This window comes from Macrobrachium nipponense, chromosome 26, assembly GCF_015104395.2.
Source record: "Macrobrachium nipponense isolate FS-2020 chromosome 26, ASM1510439v2, whole genome shotgun sequence".
NCBI lineage: Eukaryota > Metazoa > Arthropoda > Malacostraca > Decapoda > Palaemonidae > Macrobrachium > Macrobrachium nipponense.
Window position 1 is genome coordinate 25,141,138 of NC_087215.1, and position 25,000 is coordinate 25,166,137.

The window sequence follows — 25,000 nt, forward strand, 5'->3', positions numbered from 1 at the left end:
TATATATATATATATATATATATATATGTGTGTGTGTGTGTGTGTGTGTGTGTGTGTGTGTGTGTACACAAGTTGTGTGTATGAAACTAATCAACACCTGAGCTCGTGTTTCACCGAAATGGATATCTGACTCACATTGGGATCGAACCCAGATCTCCCAGATGATAATCCAGGGGGGTACCAACTGACTCTGTGGGAGTCACCCGACCTTCATTTGAGAAACTGGCATCGATACCGATGTGAGCCAGAAATTTGTGTGTATTTATATATACACGCATATATATAGTATACATATGTATAATATGTATACGTATATATATTATTATATATGTATACATATATATACTATATATGTGTGAATTTTTATCACATCACTGTGATCATATACATGCATTAAGCTACAAATGTCCTTTAATATCCAGTTCGCTCTACCTCGGAATTAATGTTTTCATATATGTTAACCGAAGGGGATATTTTTAGTTAATAATAGATAATAATAATTTCGTGGGTATTAAAGGACATCTATAGCCTCATGCATGTGTGTGTGTATATATATATATATATATATATATATATGTATGTATGTATGTATGTATGTATGTATGTATGTATGTATGTACTGTTCAAAGCCTACACCTTTCCGTTAAAAGGTGTCGTCTGCCGCTTAATGACGAAATACGAAGCAAAACTGACAATCGATGAAAGCTATTGAGAGAGGGTTCGTCTGCCGCTTCGGCATAACTCACAGAATTGGTGATGAAGATCCATAACAGCTTTTAAGAGTTTTACGGACCTGAAATTTGAAGGAGCTTTCTTCACCTTTTCTATTATGTAATATATATATATATATATATAATATATATATATATATATATACATATATATATATATATACACACACACACACAAATATATATATATATATATATATATACTATATACATATATATATATATATATTTGTCAATAAAGGTTTTTTCACTAAGAAAGAGCTCAAATGCTCCCTGCTTCTGTTTTCATCGTCATTGGAGGGGGACTATGAAGTAGAAAAGAGCATCAGGAGTTTGATATAAAAATGAATAGATACATAGTTGCATGCGGTCTACACAATCAATCCTTAGGGCAATTATTAAATTACTCGGACTTTGTCAATAAATAATCGCTGAAAAACTGTTAATAATAATAATAATAAAAAAGTCCCGCAATTTTATGCATTGGAAATACTTTTCTATGGCAAGGTCGGGCGGCTTCATTACATATTTTTTTTTAGAATATTTCCGTTTGCTTGTTGCTGTCGCAACTTATTATATCTAGTAAGATAACATTTAAGATTCCCTGGCTCACCGGAAACCGTTTGGCTTATCCGTTTCTCGTCCACAGAGACTGCTATTTTTGTTCTTACCATGTTCGAGGAGTACGCTGATGTAAAATACATGAAGCACATATGTAGCTTTAAAACGACCTAGTTTCACGGCGAAATTCTAAGTCCCCCGTTGGACGAGTGGTTTTCGACTACCAATCCAGTGGTCCGAAGTTCGATTCTCGGCTCGGCCAACAGGGAAATAGAGGAATTTATTTCTGGTGATAGAAATTAATTTCTCGATATAATGTGGTTCGGATTCCACAATAAACTGTAGGTCCCGTTGCTAGGTAACCAATTGGTTCCTAGCCACGTAAAAATATCTAATCCTTCGGGCCAGCCCTAGGAGAGCTGTTAATCAGCTCAGTGGTCTGGTTAAACTAAGATATACTTAACTTTTTGGCCGAACTTTGAATGTCAGAATGCTTATAGAGTTGTTTCGTTTTTTCAAATGATTGTTCAGAAAGCACTTTTTATTAAGGCAGTAGTTGACCACAGTTAGTGGCTTAACTGATAAGAAAGCTACGACGCAAATGCAGCAGAAGGAGGCCATCCCACTGCGAGATTCCTCTATTCCTAGAATTCCCCTCAACGCCTTCACTTCCTCCGGTGTCATGAAATTTGTTTGAGTTGGTTTGACCCTGAAACATCTAAGGTCGCATATTTTCGACAATGGAATACACGTCCTACTTAACATATATATACTTTTGTGATTTCCTTTTCAAATCAGTGAATTTTAATGTCTCTGCCCTACTAAATAAGCTTTCCATGTTCGACGTTCAAGATCATATGTGCTCTAAAGGTTCATTTTTATCGACAATTTATACTGAATGACCCAAAAAACACTGTCCTTTATTCACTTCTGAGTGCTCTAAGCAGGGGCATACTCAGTTCTTGGTGATTTTGTCATATACTTATAAAGATTCTACTGTGCTGTGTCTGGAGCACAACTGCAGGGCTTTACTGGGAACTTGTAACATTTTCCGCGACTTCCTTCCCGTCTCCAGGGTATAGGGTATGAAGGTGCATGTGGATTTTTTGTAGTTGGGAGATAAAACATACTTATATATTTTGTTGCAATACGAGAAAAATCTAGATATTTATGTCACTGGAATCATTGTGGAGCATTTCAGCCGCAAAGGTTCGGTCTGTCAGTCTGTCTGTTTCTCTAGCTAGATTCTCTGATGGAATTTTGTGAAACTGTAAAAACATGGTTAACTGACAGTTAGTATAGTTTCTTTATCATTGTCTGGAGTTTCATATGCTGGCTTATTTAATGATATTTTATCTCGTGTAGAAGGGATACGTGTCGTCTAAATTTACATATCTGCAGATTTCAATTAATATTTAGATTATTGTTCGATGTAGTGCCAACATTATTCGTAAACCTTTCAGTAGAGTAGATTTTTTTAGTTTAAAAATTAATTGTATTAACCTCTTTACAGGAAATATTTCCTGTTGAGTATGTGAGTATTCTTTATGATTACTCTGTTCAATTACTGGAATCCTCTAGCTAAACTTTCATTTAAAGGACCATATAAAAAGGGGTTAAAGCTGGGAAGAAGAAGAAGATTTAATTTTTGGAATGCTGTAGTTGACCGGATAAATAACTCGTCTACTTCTCGAGTGGTCCATTGCAAGAGTGTTCTCATGTGAGTTATCACAGGAAGAAATACTCTGTTATTAAGGCATATTCAGGGCTGAGAGGTCATCATTTAAAGATTCAGGCACACTCATGTGGCTTTATTTCTTTCATAAACAGGTCTGCCAGTCCTTATGAAGTAGGAGTATCATCTTCATTTTGTTGGTGTACAATTCATCAGACACAAATGATTAAGATACAAAACTTTGAATGATAATAATCGCATTAAAATGTATATAACATAAAAGGCTTGATTACTGGACGATCATCATTGCCAGTGGCTCTGGGATTTTCTGATTATTCTGGGGATCCCTCACCTTCGTCCTCTAAGTTTTTCGACAAAGTTGACACTTCGTGTTTCTCCATCGGCATTAGTTCCAAATCATCTTAGAAACAAAGATCTGTAATTGAGTAAACGCAAGATTAATGTAAATGTTGTTGTTTTGCTGCATTTCGTGATATGTAATTTTTTTATCAAAAGTATTAAAAAAAATAAAGAATTCTGAAGGGACAAGGTCCCTCTGCAGAGACAAGAAGAGGCTGGGAGAAGATACTTGCATGATTCACCCAAACTTCCAACCGGAACAGTAAATAAGAGGAACATCGGAATTTTTATCCCATCTCCTCTAAAGGGGATATAACTGTTGGAAAAAGATGCGTCATGTTTATTACATCCTAGAAAAAAATAAAATTTACCTTTCATTTTCCTTTGTAGATGTCTCGGAGATTCTGCCCATTTTCACAGCTGTTCATCTTGAATTCCAAGTGTTGAAGTTGTTTGCTGAATATCGTTCTTCCTTACATTGTTCAAAGCAGCTTGGCACTTTTTGAGAAGACCTGCCCATATTTCCCTTTTGCACGAAAAGGCAAAGAAGATGAAAGTCCCTTGAAATGAATTCATGATGACGAAAATATACTCCAAGAATGTGGTGCCAAAATACCATGATGTGATGTAAGTCGTCCAGGGAATGCCCATGATGACACCGAGTCTCAGATTTATCTTGAAAAGATTTCTTCTGGCACAGTTCTTCGTTACATTCCCATTTCCTTGAGATGACTTAAAAATAACCCAGGCTGTTCGAACGAAGAGAATGGTAATTATAACAACAACTGTAATCACTGGATACACAAAGAACACTTGCAAAGACTCATTTTCTCCAAACCAACAAATCTCTCGCCCTAATTTAGGAAGTAAGGATTTGTCAATACCTTCAGGTTGTATTTGATCAATGATTATGAGGACTGCAAGAGCCATTGCCGAGGTCAACCAACTAGAAACTGAGTAAAGGAGGAACCGGAACCACCCAGAGCCTTGAGCAAGGTGAAAGTCTGTAGCCGTTTTTTCAAAACACCACCATGTGTCAAACCCTATGACAGTCATCCAGCAGAAAGAGGCTATCCAGCTGAAGTACATGACTGAAGCTGAAACATAGCATGCTGTTGTATTTGTTTCAAGAAAAGGTCCCGTAATGAAGGTGATGTAACTGAGAAGTAAAGACAGACAAAGTGAAGCCCGGTTCCTTCCTGGCAGACTTCTCAGCTCTTTCGATAACACAGAGATTGCCAAATGAAGCAGGAGACACGCCATAGATACTGAGATCAGAGAAAACGTAACCCAGCTGAGGAAGGAAGATTTCTCTGTTTCTAGAATTCTGGTCAACAAAGTATCCCCATGAGTTCCATTCATATGATGAATTTTATTTGAACTCTTACTTGAAACAGTTTTGTGAACCTCAATCTCATCACCAGTACTGTTCTCCCCATCCATCTGATTATTTCTTCCAGGATCAGAGAAGAAGCTTTTCGGGGCATGGTCTCTTTTGATACAGAAATCACCGTAGTGATTTTCTGATAACTGGCACAAAATATTCTTTGGCTTTTCTTTAGTACAGTAATTGGGGTAGAAATCTTCATCGGCTTCACATTTCAATTTTAAATCCTTATTCTTCATATCTGGAACTTCATACAGGAATTGAAGAGGGTAAGGGTAAAATTCTGATACTCCTATCTCAGGGTACCGATGGCATAGGTGAGCATTGAAAACGTTATTACAAATTGCACAAAATACATTCCTGTAACTGATGAGAGGTCTTTGTATGCTTATTGAGCCTTTAAAGGATTTACATAAATCTTCGACTTCTTTGTCATTCCAGTTTTCAGCACATGTCTCTATCTCTTCCACACAACTATGTAATGGTTCCCCTATTAATCCTGCCGAAATACTTGGTCGACAACTGAAAAATAATTTTCCCTTGTTGGTCGTTATGGAAATTCTCCACTCTTGTGTTTCATCTGAATAAGTAGGATTGGTGGTCATCATGCCATTACCTATACTGCAGTCAGAGCAGTTTTTAACAGCCAAAGTATCCAGTATTTTTTTCAGCTCTGATGGCGAATATTTCTTTCCAACAATATATGACTGTGATGGGTATTTACAACCAAATAAATAGTTCCAAACTTTGATGTGTTCAGCATCGCGATTGCAAATGGCGCAATAATAGTTAGGATATGTAGTGTTGGTTACTTTGCTTGTAACAGGAAGATGAAGAAATGGTTCTTTGCTCCGAAAGAAACTCCAAGGAGAGGCTGTATCACACAGCTCTTGGATTTCTCTATCTTTCCACCCGTCTAAGCACCTGACAGTCATCTTTGTTTTTAAGACGCACCTCGATCTCTCGAGGCTTCTTTTCATTTCTCTCTTCTCGTAAGCAGGAGCATCATAACAACAGGAGCTGTGCTTGAGACAGTCATCATGACATTCGCACATATATGGAAAACTTAAAGTTTCGTTTCGCTGATGACAGTTGTATGATCCAGGGCAATAAGTAGATGTGAAGGACACAAAATCATTCATTGAATAGGCTTCCACGCAATTGCCAGCCACCACCAGCAAGATGACGCCTAACGGGAGCGCCATTGGCATTCATTGAAGGGACTGTATCAGTCACCGTAAACAGATCCCACAAATGATTTGATTTGGTTTTACGATATTTAGGCGGTCAAGCGACACACTGCAGCAATGTCGGCCATTCAGCGCGATCTCAGTGATGAACCAGAGCGTCTTCTGTCTTCTTCAGGACCTCAAACACTAATGCCCCTTGCTTGTGGATGAGTAAGGATTACGTTGACAGGCCGGGAGGGGAGGTTGCCATATGACGATCCGCTAGGAATACGCGCTTATTGATTAATGCAGAGTGAAGTGTTCATATAATCTACGCCAGCCTTAAGTTGACTATGGTATAGCTTTGACCATGTATGGCGTTGAATTTTCCACCCTAAACAATTTTATCAAGCTGTTTTAATGAAGTAGACTGGTTCTAGTTTTTCTGTTGTTGTGCTGTTCTGACACGCGGATGTGACTAGGCAACTTGAACTAGATAGCAAAAGGGCAGAGGCCCCAACTAAATGATGTTTGTGCGTTCTCTCTCAATAATAATAATAATAATAATAATAATAATAATAATAATAATAATAATAATAATAATAATAATAATAATAATTAATGATAATAATAATTATGGGCTCGCAATTGTCATTTATTTTTCATATTGGATATAAATCGCTCTTAACAGCAATCATTTTTCCCAGCGTAGTAGTGGCTAATAGATCATCTTGGAGTTGGTAATTATTTGTTATTATTATATACATTTTTGTAATGCTATTTGTTTATTTCAATGAGGGAGGTCCCGGTCTCTTTGTCAATCGACTGAAAATCTAAAGATGTTTTCAGCGTATCTTGTCTCCACTGAATTCAGCTTCCGCATCGCTAGAACGCCAAGTCCCTCCTGGCGAGTATGGTGGAGTTCTTCTGTGGGACGGTTGGTCTCGGTCGAGATCATTTCGGCCTGATGCTTGGGATGGCCCTTCCCCTACGGCGGCCGTGAGTGTGGTTGGGTCGATGTGGAACAGAGAGAGATTAGGTGACTTAAGACAACCACTGTGTCTTTCCTCCTAATTCTCGAAATGGTTAAATAAATAGGATTTTTGTACGTCGATATGCTGTGTGTGTGTGTGTGTGTGTGTGGAAGAGTTTAAAAGAAAGCTAGACAAAATCATTAGGACTCTGTGAATGAACAGTAAAACCTGCTCCTAGAGATAAGTGAGCACGCGATGTCTCCTCGGATGGACTATAAAGTCTTTGAGACATCCTAATCCTTGTAACTCTCTCTCTCTCGTTATCACAAACAGGAAATGATATAGATAACCCCATGCGATGGCTCTTTCAGAAATTCATCGTAATTCTACTCATTTATTTTAAGTACCCGAGAAGTTAAAAGACGCCGTTGCAAATTATAATAAAACTCAAAATTCCTTCTTTGAGAGTCTAATGCACGAACAGTTTCGGGATACGTCTGGCTCTTATTTCGACAAAGATTAACCATTATTGTGATTGTTTATTTTCGCAACAGTTTTTTAAATATCGTTTTATAATTCCATATTCTTTTCGCGATATTTGAATATCACTACCCTCTCCCTGTGACAACAGACCTCAAAATCGGGCTGTCAGTCAAACGAGTGAATAGCAAACTGGCTTCTCTGGTCTCATTGCCTCCTATTGCTGCTCCCACCAGACTCCCAAGTATCGTCACGAGAACTTATGTGCAACGGCATTTTGCGGTGCAAATGAAATACAAATCGATGTTTTCATTCATTACTGTAGGTGTGAAAGTTTCATCTCATCGTACTTTTTACATTTTGAACGTAATTTAATTCACTTTCTACAAATCTGAAACAGTTTCTTTCGCACCGTTGAAATGCAAAATTGTATTTAATTTATTGTCTTAAAACGTAAAACGTTACCTGTTTGTACCTCTCAAGCAATCGCTTAAAATGGGAGAGAGACGTTGCTTCCTTGGAACTCTTCGCAGGTAAAGCGGTACTTGCTTTGTCCTGTCCAGACATAAAACTATTCATTATTCATTATCTAATGAGAACAGCCCTTCGCTCGTCCCTTTAAACCATTTGCAACAATTCTTTTCGAATGAACTTTGAATTTTGAAGAATTTGCATCATTCCGATTGAGTTTTGATCGATCTTTGACAAACACGGACCGATATAGTATAAGGAATCTCTTCCCCAGCTAAGTGAAACACAAACCACAGATCTGTCATTTACACGAGCTTTCTTTCTAAACTCACTTTCATATTTATATCAATCTGCTTAGTAAAGGACGAGAGTCCAAAGGCCTTCGAGGAGTACTTCATTTTTTCATTTTCCTTCGTGGCTTTCGCCTTTATTCTTATATATTCATCACGTTCTAAATTTTCGTGATTCAGTTATAGGTATGTATGTAAATGTGTGGTTGTATATATATATATATATATATATATATATATATATATATATATATATATATATATATATATATATATATATATATATATATATATATATATATATGCGTGTTATAAAAATAAGAAACTTGGGAAAGTTTTTTCTTCTTGTTTTCAAAATTTAAGATTATGTATAATTATTCTTGGCTGCTTTTTTTTTCCCACCAAGATTTCAAGATCCTTATTACTAGTCACTATCTGTTTAATCATTCTTGGTGGTCACCTTTTCTACTCCCACATTGAATGACGTCTTTCATGCAGCAACATTTTGATTTCACAATTAAGATCCTCATCGTTTCTTTCGATTAGTCTGAGAAATTATTTTTCATTCCTAGGTTTATTGCAATGTAAGAAAAATAACGTGTACTAACAAGTTCATCAAATGGATCTCATTATTTAAAGAGAAATCATAATGGTACAAGTAGACGAGAACAATTCTCTTCTGAAGTCATTTTCTTCTTCTTCGTCTTTCTCTTCTATGTACAGAAGATGCTTCCAAAGCAACCATACAAGCCGCCGCTGTTCATAGCGGAGACGCAGCCGCTGGGACTGTGGCCTATTGAGGACCGGATGCTGCTGTTGTCAGTTAACCAAATTAGAATAATTACTGCGTAATGCAGAGGGAGAAAAAAAGCTTGCTCCCAATGCACAGCCATTCTGGTGAAAAGAAAATCTGGAGGCCATTTCCTTCCATAGCTTGCCTGAGTGTCTCCCCAGAATTGAATGCCGAGAGAATTGAACGGAAAAGGGGGAACCAAAATAATAAAAGTCCCCTGAAAATCATGGAATAGTTTATTCATATATGAAAAAGCACATATAATCCTATACACAAACAGATAACGGGAGCAAAGGACACACGTTTGCTTCTATAGTATGTTTTTATGTGTTTTAGGTCACTTTCATGAATATTGATTAACAGTCACTAAATGAATGGGAATGGGAGTAACTGAACATGTTTCAGGGATCATATATATATATATATATATATATATATATATATATATATATATATATATATATATATATGTGTGTGTGTGTGTGTGTGTGTGTGTGTGTGTGTGTGTGTGTGTGTGTGTGTATGTGCATTGGCACATGTGTCTTTTGCATGAATGTGGGTGATTTATTAAATATAGCAACATAGCGGACTAATCGAGAGTATTATCTTCTGTAACGCCTAATGTAAATCAATCCATAAGTATGTAGTATATTTTTGTATGATTTTTCTTTTTCATCTTTGCCTTCATCAGATGGCAAACAGTATGCAGAAAAACTTACTATCATAATTTTACTTTAATTCCATATTACTGAGACATTTTACATCTTAAAATTATGCAACCTTTTACCTATACTTCTATAATAACAAATTATATGACCCTGAAGTTATGAACAATTTTTTCGTATATTTAAAACCTTATTGTCTAACAATATTCTGCAATTTATTTTGAGTTTAATTGTCATGGAGGGGGAAAAGCTGGGAGGTAAGAATATCTTGACAAAAATATCATTTCAGAGTTTACCAATCATGACCACCAGTATGATACATACATACATACATATATATACTTTTTAGTAAAAGGCTAGGCCCACCGCCAATAACTGTGGTTGATGACAGAAAGGGCAGGCAGTCGTAAAAACCCCATTGCCCAAAATAAACCTTGCCTGATGTTGATGATGCCTTTGATAGAAGGCATGAGAAGGTACATCAGGCATCGACCTCTTAATGTAGGAATAACGGTGTGAAAAAGAAGATATATAATATATATATATATATATATATATATATATATATACATATATATAATATTATATATATATATATATATATATATATATATATATCTATATATGTATATATATAAATACATATATATATATATACATATAATTATTATATATATATATATGTTTAAGTGTGTGTATGTATGTATACTAATATATACGTGGTTACAGACATCATACTAGTTTTATTTATACATATAATATATATATATATATATATATATTATATATATATATATATCTATGTTTTATTTATACATATATATATATATTATATATATATATATATATATATATATATATATATATATATATATATATATACACGCGCTCACACACACTAACGTAAACTAATTGTTATGAAAATTCCTTATGTACGGTGGTATAACTTATTAAGAATGACAGCTAAATAAACTTTAGAATTGTTTCTTCCAGTAAATACAGCTATCAGCTATAGGTATAACATAGCTGTTTTAATTTGTATGCGCACATATCCTTACCATGTACTGTACGTCACAAACAGTTATATAAGTATGAATGTATGTTTGTGCTTGCTCAATGCAAATACACCTGAAGTAGTCGCTATCTTCAAAGAAGATCTGTTGACATTCTGCTTAGCACGTATGCATACCTACGCGCATATACATATGTATACATTAATATATATGTATATTGAAGATGTCCCACACGAAAAAATGAAATCGGAATTGATTCGTCTTAAATTTTCAAACTTCGCGAAGAGGACTGATACTTAAAGTCGAAATTCATGTTATATTTGATAGGATGATGGTACAATCGAGCGTACAGGGTAAGAAAATTTTTATAACTATTCATGCATATTTGAATATATATTAAATATATGTATATGTACGTGTTTGTATGCGCGCGCGCTTGTATTTATTTACGTTTCCATAATGTCAGTTCACTTATTCTTTATCCAGTTCCACAAATAATGCATTATATTTTCTTGAAATTTAATTCATGAAGTCACTCTGGCTGTTGTGGATAGATTCCGTTCACCCGATGCAGGAACAAGTTGTAGCTCAATGGGCTGTTCTTGATGCTCGCTTGCTGAGGAGTCTCTTCTCTGCCCTGTTCCCTTATTAACGATGTTCGTTTTCTCGCGTTTACAAATCTTCACGATTTCCTTCCACACACTTTTTCGGCAGGTGAATGTGACGAAAATGAAAACTCCTTGCAGTGTGGAGATAATACATAAAACTAGACTGACATGTTCGTTTTCCACTAAGTGTGACAAGAGAACAGCTACCCAAGTAAGCCCCATTGAAACTGACAGCCTCATGAAAGCTTTGAATAAATTTCTTTTTCTTTGAGATCGAAGAACCTCCTTTAGTCTTCGATGTTCTCGGCGTATGAGAAGTGACGTCCAGATGAAAAATGCAAGTACAGAAGAAAAGGACATAATCATTGGCACGCCGTAGAATAGAAGAAGGGGTAACTGTTGTCCCAAAAAACATATACTTTCTCCTAGTTTAGGTTGCAAGGATTTCAGAGTTCCGGTCAGCTGAAGTTTGTCAAGAGCTATCACTGATGCAACGGCAAAGACCGACAAAGACCAACTGACGAGGGAATATTTTCGGTAAAGTTTCCAAGTCTCCTGCGACCTCACAGCCGTAGTTATTCTTCTGAAAGACATCCAGGTATCGAAAGCTATCACATTCATCCAGCAAAAGGACCCAATGAAACAGAAGTATGCGGTGCATGCCACCAAGTAGCACAGTGTCGTTTTGGGTTCCAATAATAAAACCATCAGAAAATTAACATAAAACAGCAGCAGAAGGCAGGATAGAGTGGCTAAGTTCATCCCAGGGAGGTTTCTCATCCTCTTCACTAGCAGGAACGCAATTAGGTGTAATGTTAAACTTACAATAGAAAGGATAATACACAGTAGAATAATAATGCCGAGTATGATTACTGGGGTACTCACATCTTCATTCCTCCCATCTTCTGTATGATAATGAAGTTCATTGTCATAGCTTTCCTCAATACATTTTCCATAGGTATATTGGTCACTTACAATTTGGCAAAGTATGCAAGCGCCTCGAGTAGTATATAAAAGAATGAAAGCTTCATTATCATTGCAATGTACATCTGCCTGTAAATGTTTCGCTTGAATGTTGTTGGGAACATGAAATAGAACTGTTAGAGGAGGAATTGGTGAAGAAGTGTCTCTTGTATCCTTCTGATCAAACACTATGCAAGGACTTTTAATTGGCTTGTAATTACACTCTGCGCAGTACATATTTCTATATGTAATTGGTTCAACGTTTGTTCCAGCATAGATGATGCCATTGATGTTAGAAACGTTTTCGTAATCGCTGTAGTAGTCAACAGGAGCTGAAAAGGAGAGACAAAGATTTTCGATTTCTTCGTTCGTCCAGTTCGCAGCGCAATTGTGTATGGAGGGACTACACTGATTCCATGGACGAACTTTGTTAAGGGCTAAATTAAAAGAACATTCCATGATGATATCTCTGTTGTTTGGATTCGTTATCAGCCAATTTTTCCTTTCTTCGTGAAACTTTAGACTAGACTTTATGAGCTTTAACGGTTTTTCATCGTCTGTGCCCTCTCGAAGACTGTAGGTTGTTCTGTTTTTTCGAAGGTTCAACAAATCTTGTAGCATATTAGTATTTTCCTCTAACGTTTTGTTATTACTAGTGAAGAAACACTGCATTTTGGAATTCCACACCTCTATATTAACAGCATCGGAATGACACAAAGCGCAGTAGTAATTGGAGTAAGTAAAATTCGTAATTTTACTGGTAACTGGCAGATGTAGAACTGGGTCTCTGCTGTCAGCGATATCCAGAGGTGAATGGTTCCTGCATAACGATTCTACGTCGGTATTCTCCCACTCTTCAGGGCAGGTGTTAAACATGTAACTTCCATCTATGCACTGACGTTTCCCCAGGTTCTGAATCTGTTTGGCCCCATCGTAAGTGGGAGCATCGTAACAACAATCACCGTAGATGATGCACTCTTTATCACACCTGCACTTTGGTCCGCTGCTTCCCGAGGTCCTTGAAGAAGCCTCACACGAGTAGTCGCTGGCGCAAGCCGAAGATTTGGAAGTGAAATCGGACACAGACAGTCCAGACGTCGCTGGTAGCAAGAGGAGTGACACTAGAATAAAAGACGATGTCATTTTGTAACACACCTTCTTATCACTTTGGTAGATGTTGATAGTTGTTTATACCATGATTAAGAATAGGGAGGTAAGAGAAGACACCTCTGGAAGGAAAGGAAGGCTTTTCCTCCTGACTTGTGCTCTTCACTGTTACAGGATTCAAACTAATAGGAGATACTTCGCCTTGTAGGTGAGCACTATCTGAGATTTCCTGTGACAACAGGATCCGAACTCCTTCTTTGCCTTCGTTTTTGAATGGTAATGATGTCTGTGTGAGTGCCCACATCAAACGAAATGAAGTTATGAAGTGCCAGTGCCTTTAATGACAGTGACATAGTGTGACAATTTGTGGCAATTAGCAGTATATTACGTCATGAAATATTTCATAACTCTTTACAAGGCGGCTCTCTTCAGTTTTTTTAAGCTTTGCACATGCACCTAATTCAATGCATGACGTCATATACCTTAGACGCTGTTCATTTTAAGTGTAAATGAACAACTAAAGCAGCTTACGGCGATCTTTCATAGCCCCAGAAACTTCCAGCGCAGGTGTCGCGAATTATTCGCCTTTAGTTTATCTAGGTTCTAGCCCGGTGGTCTGGCCGATAACAAGGTCTGAAGGACTAGACACGACAACTCGGTGGAGAGATTGAGAAAGCAACGTTTGCAGATTTTACAAATTTATTTAAATAAATAAACTCTAACAACACTTAACACTTGCCCAACATTAATTCTACGCAAAAAGGTTCAGAGAAAACATTTACTTCATAAAAATACAAAGAATCTAAAGTGTCACGCTGCCTTGGCAATTCTGCGCCCGAGAGGCAGACCAAGAGCTAAGAAAAATTAAGAATTTAACATAAAATCGATGTAATCCGCTTATTCACTTAATGTTTGGTCATACAAACTCAAATCAGACTTCCTCATTCAAAGGATGCGTGGGATACCCCGCGATGAACTTACTCTGTACAGTAATTCAATCAAAGTAACGACCCTGGCTGTGTTGGAGGAGAAAAGCGAGCCGCCTTACCTGCTATCTTTAGTACTTGGAAAGCGAATGAGCGTTATCTATGTATTACATTCTAGAACAACTTTCGTGACGTCATGGCGTCCCAAAACATGACGTTTGACGCTCTACTCTATTGCGTCTTATCTTTATACGTTGACTACAAGATATATCAATTCATATTAAGGTGAATGACGAACTCTAATTTTACATGCTGTGATGCAACTTCGGCAAACTCGAAGGTTTTCGCTAAGCGTGCTTCCTTTGTTTTCATCTCATATACATGGTTAATTTTGTTTCAAAATTTGATAAAACCTAGAAACTTTGTTGCAGAACATTTTGCTATCCTCCCCCACACTGTTTCATAAGAGTTAGCTACGTATTTACATAATCGTGATACGTATAAGTCCGGTAGCCGATCGCTCACATCATAGATTCTTCTTCTTACTCAAGTTCAAGGTCTGTCAAGTTAACCCGGCGTTTGCGGCAGGTTTATCGCAAAAAGAGGGATCCGTCTCTTTTCGCGACAGCAGGGCAGAGACGAATATTTCAGATATTGCAAATATGCCGTCACCGGAAAATCCGATAAATTGCTGGCAAACAGTCACCACGGATTCCGACCACAACGCTCAACAGAAACGACAATTTTATAAATTACAGAATGCGTTTATCAAAACACAGACACTCAACGGATATCTCTACTCATATTGCTAGATGTGTCAAAAGCATTTGACAGTGTACCTCGTGAAATTCTTATTTGAAAAATTAATCAAACGCACAAATAATAGTTTTGGTTCCAAGATTATTTAAGTAATCGTAGCCAGTCTGTAAAAATTAATGACTGTATGGTATCATCACACAGAAATCTTATCTAAGGTGTCCCCGAAGGCTCAATACTGGGACCAGTACTACGTAATTCTAATATATGATCATGACATATCAGACATATTAAGTAAATACTGTGTTGTTCAGTATAAAGACGATCCTCTGGTGGCTTTGTCTGGCGACACCAGCAAAATTAAAGCATTCATCAATGCGCTGGAAATACCCTGAAGGACACTAAAATATACTTTTAGCGAAACGGCTTAAAGGTAAACGAACAGGAAACCCAATGTATGTTCACTATATCTCGCCAACTAATTTCCCTTATTCCACCAAACCTTCAAATATATTTTAGTGACATTGCTATGACCCCACTAAGTCAGTAAAGAATCTAAGAATCTATATGGATCAATATCTATCGCTTGGTGTTCGTATAAGTAATATAGTGAGCAAAGTAAATGGGGTATCAATATTATTGCATAAAATTAGACGGTTTTAACCGAGCAACGCGTATTACAATTGTTTAGACATTGGGGTTACGTATAATAAGCTACTGTCCAAAAGGTATAACCGTTCAGCAGCAGCTCGACAGATTCCAAAAGTTAGAGAATGTTTCCGCAAAAATAGCCATTGGTGTGGATAGAAAATACGGTCACGTTAACCCAATTCTCAAGGAACTGAAGCGGGTAAAAATTGAGGGTAGTATTACATTTGATGTGTGTATTCATATACAAAATTTGCCACCATCTACTCCCCGAATGGATAATTGTATTTCCTACAAAGGAGAGACCATCCCGCGCTTCACACGACATTCGGCAGATGTTGTCGTTCCTAGAACAAAAATCGGCATAAGGGCTAAAGCTGTTTCTGCCAAAGGACCGCAAACTGGGAATAGCATCCCGAAACCTGTGAAAGACTCGCCTTCAATATAGCCCTTCAAGAAAAACTCAAAATGATCTACTACAAAAATGATTTGTGTGTTAAATGCACTGACATGATTGTAATATTGTTCTAAACATAATTACTGTTCTGTTCTGATTCTGTAGATGCTTATATTGTAGAATGAGTAGTTTAAAGAATTTTTAACTACGTATATATTTAGACCAGTGCTCAGATTTTGTGTTCGTAGCATGTTCCGATATCTTATGTGCTTCATCAATATGTTGCTTTTGCAAATACAACATAAAACAATATACCGGATATTTTTGAATAAAGAACTCAAGCATTTTTTTAAACGTTTTATTAGTTTTAACTCCATGGAAATAAACAATGTAATTAATTTTGTGAGAATAACCGATGTAAATTGGAGATAAAGCTTTGAATTTGAACTCTCTCTCTCTCTCTCTCTCTCTCTCTCTCTCTCTCTCTCCAAGAAGAGTTCTTGGATATCTCCACGCTCCTCAAATAGTCGAAAGGGCATGCGGGGAGCGAACGGCTGTCGAAGTTTCCTCTTGTGCAAATATCGATACGACTGCTGCCGCCATTGCCATGACCAGCGAGATTATTTAAAATATCTAACACTCCTGCTACTGCTATTACTAATAACAACAGTTGCAGGAATAGCACTAGTGAAAGCATAACTATCTACCAAGAAGATTGATAATTTAATATGTATAATTCTGAACAAAATCTATAAGTAACTGAGGTTGAATGGAGGGAATAAAAACTACCACAGTGCGCAAAGAAATGAAGAAATTTGGGCAAAATTTAATGACTGGTGTTATATTGATATGCAAGGAAAGGTTGTATTAATGTTGGGAGAAGAGAAAGAGGGAGAGAAAGGTGGGGGACTGTGGACAAAACGTCACACACCAAAATGATTGTGGGCGTCTTTCAACCAGGACGCATGAGGTACAGAGATGCCAATTGGAATCAGGACTAAGGAAGCCTTCCCTTTCCTTTCTCCATTTTCTGTAGAAGACAGAAGTTTAACTATAGTGTCGAAAAACAACGTAACGGATGCATTATTATTTTAAGGCCTGTTTCCATGAGGACAGTTTGCTGACGCCTGTAGCTGGCTGCAAGGAAACGAGGACAATTCTGTGGGTCAGTAACTGCAGCCAGTAATGTCCAAAGCCGTGGTTGTGTTGTAGGTTAAATAAATGTTTAAGTAAGTTGGACTACAAAAAGAGCGAGTGTAATACATGTGTGTTAAGACCATCCTTTCTTAGTAAACTGAATATGTTACCCAGGTGTAATACCATTCATATATATTGTGATGGCTCTGTAAATGGTAATAAAGCTGGTTGTGGTGTGGTTGTTCGTGAGTATTATGAAAATGATATTAGTGTGGATGCAACGCTGTCTAAGAGGCGTGAAGATGAAACGTCATCTACGGCAGCAGAGTTACATGCTATACATGAGGGCCTCAAAATGGTTGTAATAAAATAAAGGATATATTTGTGTTTGTTGATTCGCAGAGTGCTTTGCTAGCCTTAAATAGCAAAACTCCCAGTAGTAGCGAGGTGGTTGTGCTCTGTAAAGGATTGGTTTGTCGGCTTCAGGAGAAAGGACTAACTGTCAAGTTCTTTTGGGTTCCATCTCATATTGGTATTTTATTAAATGAAGTTGCTGACAACCTGGCCAAGGAAGCCACACGAAAGCCTTACATTGACATAGAAACCTCTATGAGCCTAAATAGAATAAAAAGAGGAATGAGAATAAAAAGAGAAGTCTGGGGGACAGAAAAGGCTATAAAGGTTTTGGAAGAGGGCAGCGTCAGTATGGGGGATTATTTGTTTGTCACTGAAAACACTAAAGTTACATATGGTAAGGTACTTTCGAAAGTTGATACTTTTGTTATGAGAATGAGGTTGGGATATAATTATCGTTGGCAATATATGGATGGTGATGGTATACCCTGTAGATTATGTGGTGTCGCATACTCTGCATCATTATATGTTAGAATGTGATAACCTTAGGGAATTTAGAAATGTTTCTATTAATAATGTTACTTAGCAAGTTTGTTTTGTCTTGAATAATAATTAAAAAAAAATGTTAATAAGTTTCCAAGGTTTTCTTGGAATAGATAAAAGAGCATTGTAAAAATTATATTTGTTGGGGTTGCATTAGCATGCTAATACATCCCATTTGATGTATCTTTGTCAATAAATTTTTTTGAATATGAATTTGAATTTGCAGCCAGTAACCTTCTAATCCTTCTCCACCTTCTTCGATTTCTCAGTTTTCATCAGTTCTCGCTTTTAAACGCTTTTAATTGGAAATGTAAATCTATTCTTTAATCAGAGCATCCCTCAGTTCAGGAAGAGCCACGTCTCCCCTATTCGTATTCATAAAACTTGTATGCCTCATGTTCCACAGACATTCAAATCCTTCGAATTCTTCCAGAAATTAAATCATTTCTTCGGAATCTCCCCTTCCCGGACACCTTGATTTCTCGGGATTCTAATGATTACTGACCAGGAGGAAGTTGACAGCTGACGTTTACCCTATAGTCAGGCAGCTGAGGGGGTGATGGTGTGCTAAAAAGGTAACCTAAATTTCTCCTCACAGACTGATAGTAGACACATGGAAAGGTCAGAAAAAAAGTGGGTAGCCATTCTTTACCCCGTCAAATCCCGTTATAACTGTCAGGGTAGCTAACTGTGGCAAATAAGTTGCCTCCTATCGCGCAGGAGGAAAATTTCACAGTTGAATGCTGGCCACCAAACTTTTCATTCAGTTGCTTTCAAATTTTCGTCAGACATAACTAGTAAGTGCAGGAGTACCCTGACAGAATTATAGACATAATGAAATTTTGCACGTAAATTAGTTAATGAATCGTGAGCCTAAAATCTTCAAGATAAAAAACATGGAAAATAAAATTACAAATAATTAACTTCAAATAAAAGATCTGGGTAACGTAAAGAAACATCTAAATATATATATATCAAAGGATAGATAAATAAACCACTATTCATTTTTTATTTAGTTCATATCCAGATCTTTTATTTCTCATGAGATACAATAAATTAAATAAATAACACTGCACGTGTAATTGCAGTGACACTCCATTATGGTTATGATACTCGATATCATGTAATGTTTGAAACTCGCAAGTACAAATATCTATTCAAATCACTATAATCTGATTTGGGAAGTAAAAATACTCATCTTCCTAGTGTGATAAATCCATTACTTGACTGCATATTAATAGACAAGGAAACTGACGTTGAGAACACTGAAAACCAGGAAAAGAAAATTGTCGCATTTTTTCATCGAGTTATAAAATAAATATTTTATAACGTATTGGCAAAAAAAATCACATTACCTAAAAGTCATTGATAATCTGCGAACCAGTAAATTCAACAAAATTGTGAGATTTTTTATTTTCTAGCAAACCAAAAGTATACAATCACTTCCATTTATTTATTCATTACTAATATACCAGTTTTTCCATCGTTTTCATTTGACAACTATCTCATATTTGGTTGATGGAGAATATTGTTATAGCTCAGTGCATGTCATTAAAAAGATACTTGCCTCCCCTCCGCCCCCGCGCCCCTACCCTCCCCCAACGGTCCCCGCTCCCCTAAAATGCCTCCCCTCCGCCCTCTCCCCGCCCCGACCCGCCTCCGAACCGTCCCCGCTCCCCGACTTGTCTCCCCACCGCACTGCTTCCCTAATTACCTTCCTACCTCCCCCTCTCCCACCGCCTCCGCTCCCCTACCTACCTCCCAATCTCCCCACGCCCCCCGCTCCAGAACTTCGCCTCCCCACGGCCCTCCCCCTTCCCCTACGTGCATCCCCTCGCCTCCCACTCCCCGAACCCGCCTTCCCACCGCTCTCGTTCCCTTACTTGCATCCCTACCTCCCACTGCTCCCCGGCCCGCCTCCCCACCACCCGCTCCCCTACTTGCCTGCTCCCCCACCTCCTCCTGCTCTCCAACCCTCCTACTGCCCCCGCTCCCCTACTTGTCTCCCCACCTCCCCACCCCGCTCCCCGACCCGCCGTTTCCCCGCCCCCGCTCCCCCTACTTGCCTCCCCACTTCCCCCCACTTCCCCCACCCGCCTCCCCACCGTCCCCGCTCCCCTACTTGCCTCCCCACTTCCCCCCACTCCCCCACCCGCCTCCCAACCCGTCCCCGGCTCCAATACTTGCCTCCCCACCTTGCCCCTGGGTTTGATTTGCAAAATCAAATCAAGAAAGCTGAACTTTATCTTATTTAGATGATTAAAAAATTTCCCAGTGTCAATCTATGAGCGAATTCAGGTCTATGATGTGTCATCATAGCAAAATGAATTCTTTACCCAACTTACCACCAACCACCTCTGTATTTAAGGGGCCACATCTTGAGAAGTTATTTTGCAACGAACATGGTCCCTACTCTGCTTTCTGAGACCCCTTTTTTTTTAATTGGTCCTTAAAAAGGTAAGTATATCTTAGTTTTACCAGACCACTGAGCTGATTAACAGCTCTCCTAGGGCTGGCCCGTAGGATTAGATATATTTTTACGTGACTAGGAACCAATTGGTTACCTAGCAACGGGACCTACAGCTTATTGTGGGATCCGAACCACATTGTATCGAGAAACGAATTTCTATCACCAGAAATAAATTCCTCTGGTTCCGCGTTGGCCGAGACGAGAATCGAACTTCGGACCACCGGAATGGTAGCCAAGTGCAAAATGCACTCCGATTACTAGGAGGATAACATGTTACTTCCATGTATACATCGGAAAATCATCGTCTATGTGAATTTGTACTCTTTTGTAGCTGCATGTCAAATGTGCCCCTTCAAATATGAATATAGACAAAGTGGAGTTTTGTATTGTAGGTTCTGTCATCGCCAGAATACCGTGAATGATAATGCTTGGAAGAATCATCATGGCATACTGTAAATATGTTGTGTAACAATAAGAAATTGAGCAGTTTCTTGTTTTGCTTGTGTTAATTGACAGGTCGATTATGTTCTTATAGAGATAGCAAATTACAAGTTTATTTTGGCTGAACTATATACGTGATAAGCAACATTCATTGTGGAAAAAGAAATGTATTTTTAACGGGCGGGACAAAAGTGTCTTAAATTGTTTTACAGAATTTTTCATTTATTTTCTATCTTTATAATGACATGCACTGAGCTATAACAATATTCTCCATCAACCAAATATGAGATAGTTGTCAAATGAAAACGACGGAAAAACTGGTATATTAGTAATGAATAAATAAATGGAAGTGATTGTATACTTTTGGTTTGCTAGAAAATAAAAAATCTCACAATTTTGTTGAATTGTACTGGTTCGCAGATTATCAATGACTTTTAGGTAATGTGATTTTTTTTTGCCAATACGTTATAAAATATTTATTTTATAACTCGATGAAAAAATGCGACAATTTTCTTTTCCTGGTTTTAGTGTTCTCAACGTCAGTTTCGCTGGTCTATTAATATGCAGTCAAGTAATGGATTTATCACACTAGGAAGATGAGTATTTTTATTTCCTAAATCAGATTATAGAGATTTGAATAGATGTTGTACTTGAAAGTTTCAAACATTATATGATATCAAGTATCATAACCTTAATGGCGTACAACTGCAATTATCTCATGAAAAATAAACGATGTGGATATAAACTAGAAATATAATGAAAAGCACTTTATTTATCCATCCTTTGATATATATTTAGATGTTTTTTCGTGTTTCCCGGATCTTTTATTAAGAACTTTATCATTTGTAATTCTACTTTCCATGATTTTTATCTTGAAGAATTCAGGTTCATGATTCATTAACTTTACATTTTTACATTCAAAATTTCAATATGCTTATCATTTTGTTAGAGTACTCCTGCACGTATTAGCTACGTCTGGTGAAAATTTAAAAGCAATTGAATGAAAACTTTGGTGGCTAGCGCTCAAAATGTGAAATTTTCCTGCTGCCCAATAGAGGGCAGGTCATTTGCTAGTTAGCTGTATTGACAGTTATAGCTTACAAATGGAGATTTGACAGGGATTGGAATGGTCACCCACTTTTTTCTGACCTTTCCATCGTGTCTGCTATCAGTGTGTGAAGAGAAATTTAGGTTTCATTTTTTGCACACGATCAACCCCTCATTTGCTGTACTACTAGGAAAGTTCCACAGCCCAGTAAACTCGGGACAGTCCACTAACTTTTCATTTAGACGGGGATAGTTTACTGGCGCCAGTAAATTGTCCCCATGTAAACGCACCTTTAATGTTCTTAGCTTCAACTACTAAAGGTTCTTCGAGTCTGACAAGTCACTCGGCGCTGGAGACGATGATGGTGATAATGAGTCAGTCCTGTTACTACTACTACTACCACTACTAGTTCAACTACTACCTCTACTACTAATAATAATAAAAACAGCAGCAATAGTGATAATAGTATAGTGTAATTTTTATCTTTATCTTTTCTCTCCTTAACAACTGTTCTCTAAAGACAGCGAATTCCCCTTTTAGATCATGTAAGATATGTAGATGACTGGAAGTACTATAGTGCCCAACTTTGGACGGTACGTGACGTCCCTAGATTTGGGAATCTGTCGTACAGGCAACTTTATATTACTGCCATTCCTGACGGTCGGCTACACCGCGGTTTAGGAGGAAAATCCTGCAGCGCGCATTTAATCAGGATGCAATTCAGCACTGTTGTGACTCATGGGTCCTCTGACGTGTTGAAGTGATTTTGGTGAAGAGTCTCGGTCCAGAGAGTTTTCTTCTTTTGTTAAACGCTTCATGAAGACTTTAAACAAACTAGTATTATGGCAATGTTCTTGGCCGAATTTTGAATACCATTTTAGATTTATAACATTTTTTGAAACTTTTTATTGAGGCAGTTGGTGGCGGCAGTAGTTACCAGTAGGGCTTGACTGATAGGGAAGTGAGAAACTTCGTCAAGTATCGAAAACTGTGACCCACATCCAGCGAAAAGAGGCTATCCAGACTGACGTATAGATAGTTTTTGATCCAGAATGAGACCCGGATGTAAACATGGAAGTCGGCCATATTGTAGGTTAGCTATCATGATAAGAACGATTTTTCGGAAATTTGCAATGATTGTACCTACTAATCCTTTAAATATGGTAAACACTCGCAGTGTGTTTGGGTGCCGCAACAGGTCAAACAAGTTCCTCGTCGGACGAGTTGTTTTCGCGCTCGGCTACCAAACCGGTGATAGAAATTCTTTTCTCGATATAATGTGGTTCGGATCCCACAATAATCTGTAGGTCCCGTTGCTAGGTGACCAGTTGGTTCCTAACCACGTCAAAATATCTAATCCTTCGGGCCAGACCTAGGAGAGCTGTTAATCAGCTCAGTGGTCTGGTAAAACTAAGATATACTTAACTTAATAGGTCAAACAGAAACGCAACTCGTATTACTCAATCACCGCTATTGTGGGAAGGAGAGCACTGAGGATACCCTGGATAAAAAGGGCTAATTTTCAGCCGTCAAGACACGAAAATCTGCTTAGGTCACTTAAAGAGTGATGAATGTTATTTATTGTTAGTGAATTGATGATAATGGTGAATAATTAAAGAAGTCTGGAGCATAAAGTCATTCCTTAACAGCCACTGTCTTCTCTGTCAAATGAAAGATAATTTAGAGCAGCTTGGAAGTTATTTCGGTCAAATCTTTCAAACTTTAAATAGTGGATTGTGAATTACGTATTTGTTAAAATTGATATTAAATATCAAAAGTGCAAAAAATGGCTACTGTTGTCGAAAATTCACTTAGGCTTAATTCCTTTTTATGATTTACTTAACACTGAATATTGAAAAAGATGGAATAATCTAAGTAGAAATACAAGTTAAGTATATCTTAGTTTAACCAGACCACTGAGCTGATTAACAGCTTTCCTAGTGCTGGCCCGAAGGATTAGATATTTTTACGTGGCTAAGAACCAATTGATCACCTAGCAACGGGACCTACATCTAATTGTGGGATCCGAACCACATTATATCGAGAAATGAATTTCTATGACCAGAAATAAATTCCTCTGATTCCGCGTTGGCCGAGCCGAGAATCGAACTTCAGACCACCGGATTTGCAGCCGAGCGCGAAAACCACTCGTCCAACGAGGAACTAAGTAGAAATACAAAATCAAGTAGATGGCAAAACGAAAGTTATGTAATCTTATTTTAGCTTGCTTTATATTTTATTATTTTTCCCCCACTTTACCACACAAGGCTGAAGCTGGAACATAACATGCTAGCGTTTGATTCCATCAAAGTTCCCGCAATGGTGATTTCCAGGAAAGGGTAAAACATCTTAGGATTGAAGATTTCTCTGGTCCGAGACTTCTGGTGAGCAGTGTCCCACTGGGTGCCATTGGGATTATGAAGTTAGTTCGAATTTATATTTAAAAACCCCATCATCTGTCCTGTTGTCTTCATCCGTATGATTTTCTTCCAGGATCAGAGAAAGCGCTATTCGGGGGATTGTCTCTTTTGATACAGAACCCACCCCTGTAGCGATTCCCTGATAACTGACACAAAATACCGTGTTTTCTTCAGAACAGTCATTGGGCAAGAAATTTTCGTCTGTTTTAAGTTCATATGTTGATTCTTTACGTCAAGTATTTTATATAGGATACGAAATGGAGAGGGTAATAGGCTTTAACGTGGGCTTCAGTGAACACTATACGGCTTGGGCCAGCAATGGAAACATTATTACAAATTTCACAAAAGAAATTCCTTTAATAATAGGAATTCCTATACATGAGATCTGCAGAGGATTTGCGCAAGTCTTCCATTACTCAGTCATTACTGTTTTCATCACGTGCATCGATCTCCTCCAAACCCAAGGCAAACAGCATTCAAGCTTTGCTTTTCAAGCTTTTGAAACCTTTATCTGTTTTTACGATCTATATAATTATTCCTGATGCCATATTTTGTTTTCACATTCAATTATTATTTTACGCAGAACGCTTTGTATCTTAAGTCGGAAGTCCTC

At 37.6% G+C, this 25,000-nt stretch overlaps 2 protein-coding genes across 2 annotated transcripts in view; one reads left to right on the top strand and one right to left on the bottom strand.

Annotated features, from left to right (window-relative positions):
* LOC135200074 (DNA repair protein Rev1-like) overlaps window positions 1-25,000 on the top strand; it is a 690,203-nt gene that overhangs the window by 392,092 nt on the left and 273,111 nt on the right. The gene's annotated exons all lie outside the window — the stretch shown is intronic.
* Window positions 3,093-6,083, bottom strand: LOC135199786 (uncharacterized). Its single transcript, XM_064227927.1, has 2 exons — window positions 3,699-6,083; window positions 3,093-3,403 (listed from the first exon to the last, which is right to left on the bottom strand). The coding sequence occupies exon 1, from the start codon at window positions 5,923-5,925 to the stop codon at window positions 3,742-3,744; it is 2,184 nt and encodes a 727-aa protein (XP_064083997.1). The 5' UTR covers window positions 5,926-6,083; the 3' UTR covers window positions 3,093-3,403; window positions 3,699-3,741.